Source organism: Formica exsecta, unplaced genomic scaffold (assembly GCF_003651465.1).
Source record: "Formica exsecta isolate Colony F162 unplaced genomic scaffold, ASM365146v1 scaffold11, whole genome shotgun sequence".
Taxonomy (NCBI): Eukaryota; Metazoa; Arthropoda; class Insecta; order Hymenoptera; family Formicidae; genus Formica; species Formica exsecta.
The window spans coordinates 1,073,067-1,084,540 of NW_021848439.1; the positions used below are offsets into that span (position 1 = coordinate 1,073,067).

At 38.2% G+C, this 11,474-nt stretch overlaps 1 protein-coding gene across 2 annotated transcripts; it reads left to right on the forward strand.

Moving 5' to 3' along the window:
- Positions 1-2,120: 2,120 nt before the first annotated feature.
- On the forward strand, positions 2,121-2,708 carry LOC115235862. Of its 2 annotated transcripts, none has more exons than XR_003884100.1 (2): positions 2,121-2,281; positions 2,350-2,708. XR_003884100.1 is itself a non-coding variant. In XM_029807936.1 (2 exons), exons 1-2 carry the CDS (start codon positions 2,168-2,170, stop codon positions 2,524-2,526), a joined length of 297 nt encoding a protein of 98 aa, XP_029663796.1. In that variant the 5' UTR covers positions 2,147-2,167; the 3' UTR covers positions 2,527-2,708. The 2 variants fall into 2 exon arrangements, 1 of the variants encoding a protein (XP_029663796.1); XM_029807936.1 differs by having other exon boundaries at positions 2,147-2,287.
- The last annotated feature ends 8,766 nt before the right edge of the window (positions 2,709-11,474 follow it).

Genomic DNA, 11,474 nt, shown 5'->3' on the forward strand with positions numbered 1-11,474 from the left:
GAGATATATTAATATGCTCGCTATAATATTTACTTTCCCGTTATATAGTATTACGTTATATGGAGCAATATCGAATCAACAAAATGAAAAAATAAGTACAAAAATAATGAGCCGATACCAACATGAGAAGGTTGTTAACAGATAAAAATATTTTAAAGAACGTAGATAAAATTTTAAAAATATCTTGAAGAGATAAAAATAGGACGTTTCGACACTTGTTTATGTTTCTTCAGTCATGAATATAATATGCATAAAAAACATGTTATACGAGAAAGATAAAAAACATATCGTTGAGTTAAAACGGCATAATGTTAGTTGAATTTGCGCTATTTACGACTAAGGAGACACAAGTAAATGTCGAAACATCCATTTATTATCAAAAATATTTTTACAATTTTATCTCTATACGTTCTTTAAAAAAATTTTATTTCTTAACCATCTTTTCATGTTTGTATCAATCCATTATTTTTGTATTTATTTTTTAAATATAATGTTTTTCTATCTAACAAAAAGAACATTATATGTATGTTCGTTATAAATAGTATATATTTCGATTTTAATAATTTGGTTTTAATAATTCGATTTTATTTTATATTTATCTGCAATTTTTCTGTTAAATGTACGAGAAATCAAATATTTACTGATTTAAAAACATCGTGCTTATTCTGGCATAAAATTAAAGATAAGAAAGAACAAGTTAATGCATTAAATACATATTTTTTCCGATATCACATCATATTATACATTTTAATACATTGAGCTATTTTCAATGAAACTTGTAATACTCATAAAAATTATTCTATTTCTAAATTATTCATAACTCAAAAACTGTCTCGCAAGATTTTTGTTAATAAGTTTTCCCCAAACTGCTAAGAGAGAGAAAAGATCAGACAAAAGCAGGAATCCTTAGAAATATAATTCCCCGGCATCCTTTCCATTCTTATAAATTTCATCGACTATTGAGAGAAGAAATGTCCCAGCCGAGAAATGTGGGAAGTAAGGAATTAAATCGAAGGGACCAGCAACAGCCAAATGATGCTAAGACTTTGCCTTTCGCGCGTTCACCCGGTTTGTCGAATCGGGTCCCAAGATTTGCATACGCGGCTCCCGCTCGATGGCTCATACGTCACGTCAATATTTCCATTCACATGATTGATGCTGAGCGTCATTCGATAGACGCGACGACATAAATCAAAAGATGCTCTTATATATGTGCGAACCCTTTTCTTTTCGCTCTTTTTTTTTCTTTTTATCACTTTCTCATTTTTTCTTTCTTTCTCTCGCATAAGGTGCCGTTAGGCGTTATCAAATTGGCCAACAACAGGGAGGAAGAGGAGATTAAATACCAAACTAGAAAGAGAGAGGGGAGGAGGGGAGAGAGAGAGAGATGGGTTTTGATTGTTGTGGTATAGTGAGAGTGGTATGAGTTGACGAGGGTGCCAGAGAGGAGGTTGTATTACCGTATAACCTGGAAGCGTGTAGGGCTCGGATCCGCCTTGTACTCCCTTCCGTAATACGTCCCGTGATAGTCATTGTCGACGTATTATCCGATTACAAGCGGAAAAAGAGCGCGATGCTTCGTTAATACCTCAATCTAATAACGGCGAAAGTAATTCGTTTCCTTGCAGTTACGTTACAATAGAGGAAGCACTTTAATTTCTAATCTAATCGCATTAAATTAAATTAATTTTATTATACGAATACCGCATAAATATACACGCATACATATTACATATATAACAATCTCTTTACAAAAAATTATGTAATTATATTTTTTATTATTATATATCTTTATTATTTAAAAAAGCTTTCAACCGCGCTATAATATGCTCAGCTTGGCCATTATTCATTTATTTCTAAAGAAAAATATATAACTCTTAAATATACTTGACAAATGACGCCGTTGTATTCTTAAATGCGAAGATCGATGCTTCTTTTCCTGTAACGTTGCAATTTATTTGAATACACTTGTCAGACGTCGCTTCCGCATCTGGCAACTTTTGTATCAGCAACATACGTAGGTCGAGAAAAATGCGGAACACTTTTGCACTTCATGAAATCATTAATTACCTTCTTTAAACAACACGCAAGTGGCGAAACAGACGCGTGCAATTATTCAATGTCAATGCTTAACAAATATAGATCATCATTCGACAGTGTGGTATAAATGTCGCGCTACTGTATTACGGTGCAAGTATTGAATGCGCAAGATTACAATATGAGGCTGACAGTGGTGTTTTTAATCGTGACAATCCTGGTCTGCGCTATGATCCAGGAATCTGTAAGTGTTAACTTATAATCTTGATAATTTCTGTGACGGAGAATAATGATGCGTTACTCTTTCTGAAGGAGCAAACCTCTTGGTTCTCTCGCCGAAGACTCCATGGATGCCGCCGCCATAGGACGACAATGGCCGCTACAACGGCAACAACAACAACAACAACAACATCAACAACTTCATCGACGCCTGCAGGTAGAAGAAAGCGCGAAATTATAGCTGGTCCGCTTTTATCAGCATTGGCGTAATAAGGGTGAAGAAATTGAAAACTCAAGTCTCCGCAAAGGAAAATAATACTAAAATGCAGAAACTTCATTATAATAAAATATATGATTATATTTCCGCTAAATTAACAAGGCAAACTAGCATAGTCTAGAATTGTAGTATGTGAATGAAATAGCCTCTGTAATAAAAACATTCGAGATATTAGATATAGTGAGATAATTTTTTAAATTTTATAAAGAATATTCTAATCTAGCAAAACCGTCAAGTTAGAAATGTGCGCTCGAGAGACATTTTTTTGCAGACAAGTCTTATCGCTTTTTGTCAAATCTCTAAGATATCGCAAATCCAGCATATTCGAAGAATAAATATACAATATAATATTCGGTAATAAAAAAAGTATGGGCAGTTTTTTAAAAAAATTGTTATAATTCTTTAACGTTAGGTAAATTTTTTCAAGTATATTTTATGTAAAGTATATTTTTAATGCATCTTGATTTTATATTTTTTATATTTAAAAAATCGTAAAAACCGAAAATTTTCACGCGATTATTTTTGATGTATTGCTAGTTAGAAAAAACCCATCATTGCAATTGATACAACGTGTGTGTCGATCATACGCGAGTGTGAATAGAGAGCTTCATCGCTTCTCTTTATCGTGGTGCCTGCGGGCTCCTCGTCGAACATGCTGGATTTGCGATGATGATGTCTTCGAGATGTGGCGAAAAGCGGTAAGATATGTCGCTGAAGAAAAAAGTCGCTCGAGCGCACATTTCTATCCTGGCGGCTTCGCTAGGCTAGAATTTATTTTCCTATGAGATGTGCGTATGCGTATGTGTGTGTCTGTATGTGTGCGTGTCGTCGCAGACGCCAGCAGCTGCCGGGTACGATATTCTGCATGCGTTATTCACATATTTCCATACATAAATTTCATAGAGGTGAAAGTAGATGCCTGTTTAGTTGCATGTTGCCAATGATCGTATGACAACACGTTTTTTCTTCTTTTTGGAGGCTCTACTTCGATTACTCTACTTACATATGTAATAATTTCAGATAAAAAAATAGAAATATCCGGCATACAAATTTTACTTTTATTATTATATTTTTAAAACAGAAACACATCGTACAGTTACCAGTATCACACATTCGTTTTTTTTTTAAACTAAAAACACCTTTATATCGCATTTTTAATCATCGATTTTATTTCTTTTCGTAAAAGCGCGGCGCAATGTAAAAGCGTAAAAAAAAAGGTTTTAATACGGCAAAAGCCAGCAGCAGAGCGTGGTCACGTCAGCTCGGTGGCGTAACCTAATTTTCAGCGATTAAATGCAACGAGCGCGATAATGATTGTAAATTGAGCGAATTATGCCACCGGTGCTGGCACCCGACGTAGCCTCGTCTGATTAACATGCACGTTACGCCGGATAATGCCGTTCGACCTGACATTTGCATTGGTACGCGTCGAACGGCCTGAGATTTTAACACGTGGGCTCTGAACGGATAGTCGTGTAAAGTGCGTAAACTGCTCGCAATAATTACATTCACCCTTAATGCAAAGTAAATACGATAGAATAATCTCTTCACATTTAAAGTGAAATTTATTGTTCATACTTTTGCAGAGAGATAAAGAACATTAATTAAATAAATTGTTTAATAAAAAAATAATATATATATATATATACATTTTTTTTTTAATTATTGCGAATGTTTTACGTTGCGGTATTTTTATCCGTTCAACATGTTACGTACAGAATCTTTTGAAAAAGTGATGGAGATGGCGACGGAAACATTCTTCGACGTCGACAGATTGTTAGTTCACGTGTTCAAGCAGTCGTCCTGTTACCAATTTCCTGCGCGTTTTTCCTTCAGCTATAGAGATCCCGGCCAGGTGAAATCATGGCTATCTTTACGAGAAAAGAAACCGACCCCCACGATAAGCAACGTAGGAACTTCTGCTCGCGACAGCTACAGCTTTTCCTTCTTCCGTCTCATTCAGACCGTGTTCCCGAGTCTCCCCTTTCACCACCCTCCTCTCTCACTCATCCCCCTTCTATCTTTCTTTTTCTCTCTCTCGTCAACTAGTGCCGTAGTCAGGATTTACTATTCGTGTGCGACGTTTTCACTGTTGCGTATCGAATGCAGAGAGCCGGCAGCCAACCCCTTCGTTTTGGTCCATGAGTGCGAATCCTCGAAATGCGTGGGATAGAAAGGATAGGATGGGAGCGGGTCGGGGGAAAGCACCGATTCGACGAGGCGGGTAGACGAGGGAAGGATCGCAGAGAGGTCGGACACCACGTAAATTGCATACCCGATTGCGGTCTACTGAAGAGTGGTGCCCTCCACCGTGCCGTTCCCCCTGCCCTTGCTCGGGTGCCGCGACCCCAAACTGGATCTAACAAGCCGGCGACCACAGGCCAGGTTCGGCTCGCAACAGGATCGCCACCTCTGGGGACCGCCGGCGGCTATACACGCCACCGAACTGTCCTCTGTATGTATGTGTGCCTCGACTGCACTAACCCCTACGGTGAAAATCTTTGTGTTCACCCGCCATCCACCCACTCGCTCGTCCTAACAAGCCCTCTTATGTCCATTCGTAAACCGCCACGGTGTGCACAAGAAACGTCGCGTTTTTCTCCGCGACGCGACTCGATAAAGGATATATAATTTGATTTTCGATGTGAAAATCCATTGGAGATGAAGAAGTCTAACATCTCAGATTTTAATTACGAATGTACGACATTCTCTTTTAATAGACTGCAAGTTACAATTGTTGTCGCGGCAACGATTGTCACGCCGGGATGAGATGACGGCGACTCTTTGTCGCGATAAAGATGTAACGAGTCGAACACGGTAATGACGTTGTCACAGCGTTGTCACACTGCATTAGACAGAAAGCGACGTCACCCGCTGATCCCGAAGAATACGACCCGAGCTCTAACTAAGACTTCTCACAGATACGGAATAAAAGGGAATTCGCATTGTGCGTCGACCACGAATGATATTGTCAGATAGCGAAGCTAAATAAACTCGAGCAATTATTTCACGAAATAGTTAATTGCCGCGAACGATAAGTCTTTGTTGGAAAGTTTCTTATTCTCATTCATCTGTCACAATCAATGTCATGAATTTCTGTCTCGTTTTTTTTTTTTTTTTTTATTAGTGTCTGCGCTAGTAAGTATGTTTAATGAAAACATATTTTAGGGAAATATATTAAATATATGTGTTTATACAATATAAAAAGAATTTTCTCTATAAAAGTATTTATTTATAGACTCGGAAATGTTTTTCAGATGGACTTTTCCAACTTTGCACTTTTACAAGATGCGTGAAGTTTTTCTCGTTTCGTTAAAATGTATTCTATCGCGACGTATCAGGCGAGAGAATAGCCAAGCGGGATCGCAAACTTTAAACGGCACCATTAATGCAAAACGGTAGGCTTCTTCCAATGATTTTTTGAATAGTTCTTGGCACGTTAGAACGATTGTCGTAGCTGCGTCTTTGGTGTGCAATAGGAAAGGAAGTGAGATCTTGAATAAAGTATAGTACCATTTCGCGAAAACCCTCGTTGCAAACTTTTCACGGAGACCACATTAGAAAACTTTCTACGATTGTACGATTCGAATATCTAAACTCGGGGATATTCCATTGTATAGGTCAGTTGTATAAGGTGTCCCAAAATCACCAGATATCCTTTCAATGACAAATTTTTTAAGCTATTTAGAATCGATCTTTTCTTAGCGGAAATATTGAGAGAAAGTGATTATTAAAATTTATTAAAATTTATCAAAACTGTTCAATTTTTTGCATTATATCTTTATAACTAAGTATCAAATAAAAATTCTATTTTAAAATTCTATTTTTAAATAATTTTAGAATTCGAAAATTGTTTGCTTTTTAAAAAAATTATTGCTTTTTATATATATATATATAAAAACATTAATAATTTACTAGCATAGCACGCGCGCTGCTTTATCTTATTATTTATATTTAGTATTCGAATTTTATAAAAATTCAAATATATATATACAATATCAAATACAAATTAAATAAAATATCAAATAAAAAAAAATAGAATAAAACTCTAAATTTTTTTTTACTTAAGGGGATCCAAGAGCTCGTCTGTTTTACCGACCAAAAATTATTATTTTGCACATTGAAATTTTTTTTTTAGTTGAATAGAATAATAAATCCTTTTCCACGATTTAAGTGCACATCGAAACAAAGATGAGACTTCACGAGTTTATGTTAAAAACGAAGAAAAGCTAAAAAATTACAGTTTTTTTACCGGCTTCTTGCGTCAGGTCATAACAATATTTTTTCACCGAAATGTTTTTTACTAGGCTTCTAAATACATTTTTAAACGTTCACCTATATTCTTTCATGCAATTCCGAAGACGAAGTTATTCTATTTTGCGCATACAAACTGCAAAACTTTTATATTAAGCAAATATTAATTATTATGATCGGTAAAACAGACGAGCTTTTGGATCCCCTTAACACAAACATCGGCATTCAGCGGTGCGATGAATTAATCCTAAGATGCAACAAACAAACTTCAATCGGTACTCTCTTCCTTCGGATAAATCCGATTCGTCTTAAGCCCAATCGTATGGCAATCGCAGACATCTATCCAGATGAAACACTGGCGGCAACCAAAGCGGGATAGTCATCCACGGCGGCTGTGAGTTTCGGATATCGAAGAAGGAGATGCTGAAAATGGGAGCCGCCGAAGAGGAGGAGGACGAGAAGATGGAAGTGGAGGTGAGAGTTTGTGCTCGGAGGTAAGAGGCTGAAGAGCCCATCTGGCTTCCAATCAGAGCGTTGCCACCAGCACATGTGTTCACGGCACGTTGGAGGTGGCGGCTCAATCAACGAGGGTGCATCCCTCTCCGACCTTCTTCGTCACCCCTCACTCTGGCAACTTTATATCACATAATCGAGCCTTGAAGCCGCCGCTCCGTACCTCGTTTACCCTCCCCCCCCCTCCCGCCTCTTCATCCTCTATACCGCCATTCCTCTCGGCACGTCTCCCCTCGCCCCGCTGTCTTTCTTTCTCCGTTTCTTTCGACGGGACCGCGTCTTTTCGTCCTTCAGATACCAGCAGCTCTCCGACATCCTACGGCTCTTCCACCGCTCTCGCATCCCGCTTCCGCATTTACGAGCTGTCATCCTTCTTCTTTCCGTCGATTCTTTGCCCCTCTCTCTCTCTCTCTCTCTCTCTCTCTTTCATCTCCGAGTGACTCTAACGCGTATCAACGACAGTACCCAACGGCGCTAACGGCAGGATAAGTAATTGCGGGGGTGAGGAAAATGCATCGCCGTTGCGAGAGAAACGGCGCGGTGTAACTGTGAAAAGTAATCACCTGCCAAGGTTGGATACAGCTATCCGACAGACATCGCCGGGAAACACGACGGGGGATCGGAGAGGAAACTACTATCGACCGGAAAGATCCGGCCGGCGATTAGCTTCTCGAGGAGCCACGACGAGAACTATAAATTGTAATAGAGAAAGAGAGAGAAAGAGAGTCTTACGTAATTATTGCGCCTGTGGCGTTTACATCCTCACCCTCTTCCGTTTCTTCCGCGCGTCCGTTTCTGTTCGTTCCGACCTGTGCGAGAAACTTGCGGGCACTTATTAACGAAACAAAATAATGGTCCGGCGCGAGGTGTATTTTTTCTTCGTTTAATGATCCTAAAGCGTAAAAAGATGGCTTGATGTGTCGACACGAATTTCGTATTTGCATAGAAATAACTCTAATGGTGTTAAAGAAAATTTCATTGCGCGTGTTTAAAGCGCGGGTAGACACAAAGCAGTCTGCCGATTTTGAAAGTGCTGCAGAGTTTAATTTAAAAGTTATATTATCCATAATGGATCTAGAGCGCCAAAGTATTCTCGTTTGAAGAGGTTTATTTGCGAATGCCCGTGCAGTTTGCGCAACAGAATATCGTATAAAATGTGGACTCCCTATAGCGTTGCAACATTCCGCAAAGCCGTAACATACGCGACGCATAACATCTGCGCCACGCTAGTCAATGGCACGGAAGAGACGAATTCATGCGTAATATTTCCAGGACGATTTGGCTTGGACGTCCTTTTTGAAGCACCGTTTAAGTAAATTGGGTCCTCTTTTCTCATGCAGATACAATGCTCCCTTGGCCGCGAATTGAATTTAAACGGGTCCACTCGTGCCATGCTAATTCGCTTGTGCCGCTTATGCTAACGTGTCTTTGACGCTCTTATTTAGAGTACATAAACTGTTTTGTTATTGATATATACAAATTATTTTCCCGTACTTCTATAAAATTGCTTTGTTACGTAATATAAAAAGTTGTCTTGTCATTTTGTTTCAATATTTCTTAACTTTTCGCGAATCCAACAAAATTTTATTTTTATTCTCTAGTATTTACGTAACAAGTAAGATGAAATGTTTATTTTATAATTTTTTTTCCGTCTGGATTCACACACACAATTAACATAGATAGTAAATATTTTAATAACTTCGATGAGAATATTATATCCACAAGAATGTAGACGAAGAACTTTTAAAAAAGAGAAAGAGAAGGATACATCATTTTTTAAAGGCATTTTCGAAGAATATAGATGTATTCATAAACATTTTTTATATATGTCGAATTTATTAAATTTATATTCATAAATACTTTTTATATGTATATTGCAGAATTTATTATATATTGCCTTCATTGGTTACGCGTTATATCGAAATGTAAGAAACTTTCTGCATACTCTCTTTTTACCTATAAATCTCGTGACTTGTCACAAAAATCGCTTTATCTTCCTCGGCGCGGACTCTCGCGTCGAATTAAGTGAATGCAGTTTGTTTGCTCGTGTCGTCGGTATTTCAGGGGTGGAATAAGCGGGGGGAGAAGGAGGTCGGGGGAAAGGCCAGCCGATGGCGCCGGGTGGTGAACCCGGTCGGGGGTTGCGCTGTGCATGGGCTCGCGAGATACGAGAAATAATGGCAGCACGTATACGCACGCCGGCCGCTTGTACAGACGAGGCCACATTCGCCGAGGGAAACTGACCGCCGAACAGTTCCAATGGGGCCTGGTCACCACTCCGGCGGTAATAGTCCCGACAATAATCATTTATTGTTGCTCAATGGCACCGACGCGGTCTCGCTCTGAACGGGAAGGAATAAAAAGTTCGGCAATTCTACTCCGGCAAGTAGTTATTATACCTATTTCTACGCCGACAAATATAATTTCTTTTAGTCTAGCAATTTTTCTGATTTGTTTTTTCGATACCATATATGTAAGAAAATATTCCTGTTCAATGCAGTTACAGATAAGAGAGTTACAATATATTACATATATATTTTCGAGAAGTGCATCTTTATGCATTAATTTATAAATTTTCAGAGTTACGTTTTATTGATATTTTAAACGTGTATATAGTGTATTTTTCATGTTTTGATTTTGACAAATTAAATATCGCATGGATTTCTGTTTTAGATAAACTTTCTGAAGAAGAATATTATTTTTTATTATATTTCGATTTTCTTTTTAAATACAATATTTGTTTATGAAAAATTATAGAACCATTATCTTTAATTAATAACTTAATTTATGTTATAATCTCTATCTAAAAAATTGCAGAGACAAGAAAGTATCAAGTTCAGGGATCAAAGGAATTTATACATTTATTTATCGCCGTTGTGTAATTCGCGCAGATCGAATTCCACGTTCCAATGCTCATGGAATCAGTCCAAAGGATAATCTTAACCCTTCGCTTAATATTCTTTTCATCTGGAAAGCGGCCCTTCGTATCGAGTTTCTCGAGATAGTATCTTACGATCTCGATCAGTTTTTTTTTTTTAAATAAATAGTCTTTTTGTTAAACGATCATTACGCGCGCATCATCAAATGCAAAGGCTACAAAGAATTATTTAGATAAGACTCGATAGTTTACATTAATATCGTGGATAGACGAAATATAGTTATAGAAAGATATGTTCTCATTTTGGAGCATTTTCTCTTACGAGCTAACACGTGGCATATTATAATACCATTATTACACAAATTGTATAATTGTATGTGTGTAGTCGTTAATATAATTATCATTAGATTATTGGTTCTTTTTTTTTTCATTGCGGTCTCTGTTTCATATGCGAGAGGAAACGCATGCCTTAAGTAATGCTAATTCGTGTTTCTGGTCTAGACGGAGTGACAGATTATTAGTACAACCAAGCAATGTGTACGCGCGTCCCCGTAGAAGCAAATCTACGTATGTGTATATACATAGGACATGTGGGCAATAAACACTCGATGAGCAAACGGTGTGCGCTCGACGTTTGATTGGGCGAGCCGTGCGTAATGACGGGGTACTGTCATGCAAATCTTGTCAGCGTCGCTTATGGCTGTGGGCCTATTACGTCCGTAGACATTCGCTCATCATCTTGTTTGGCAACTGTAAATCGATGATTTACAGTAAATCCTAGAAACTTAGCGTACAGGCTTCAAAGAGGTGCCTTATTAACGTCACGTGTCTCTATGTATATCATATAATAGCATTGTTATATTTCTGCCGTAACGGACACGCGCCTCGAGATGAATTATTCGACGCAAGAGAAAAAAAGAAATCGCGATCTTTTATCTCATTAATTATCCAAATCGAATTTTTCGAGCTGCTAACGAAATGTAACGTTATTATTACTATCACCGGCGTAATCGCGTGAGGGCGAAGATGAAACGAATGACTATGATCAAATGAATAACAATGGCTATTTCGAGTCACGGTCGAGCGGGTCGTCAACGATTTCGACGCTTTTGTACCGCGCCGCTCGCATCGATTCGCCCTTTTTCTATTTCCCCGCGCGCGCAAAACCTACCGCGCGCCAGCCACCTAAAATGCCGGTACCATGTGGTGACCGTGGCCGATGTCCAAAGTAGAGGATGACGTTCATAATTTTTTTTTTTTTTTTTTTTTTTTTTTTTAACCCCCCTGGCCCCACCT

What these genes read in the sequence shown, in the direction of transcription:
- LOC115235862 (XM_029807936.1), top strand. Translation starts at nt 2,168, where the DNA reads ATGTCGCGCTACTGTATTACGGTGCAAGTATTGAATGCGCAAGATTAC. An exon ending in TGATCCAGGAATCTGTAAGT is followed by an intron (nt 2,288 to 2,349) that starts GTTAACTTATAA and finishes CTCTTTCTGAAG; the next exon opens with GAGCAAACCTCTTGGTTCTC.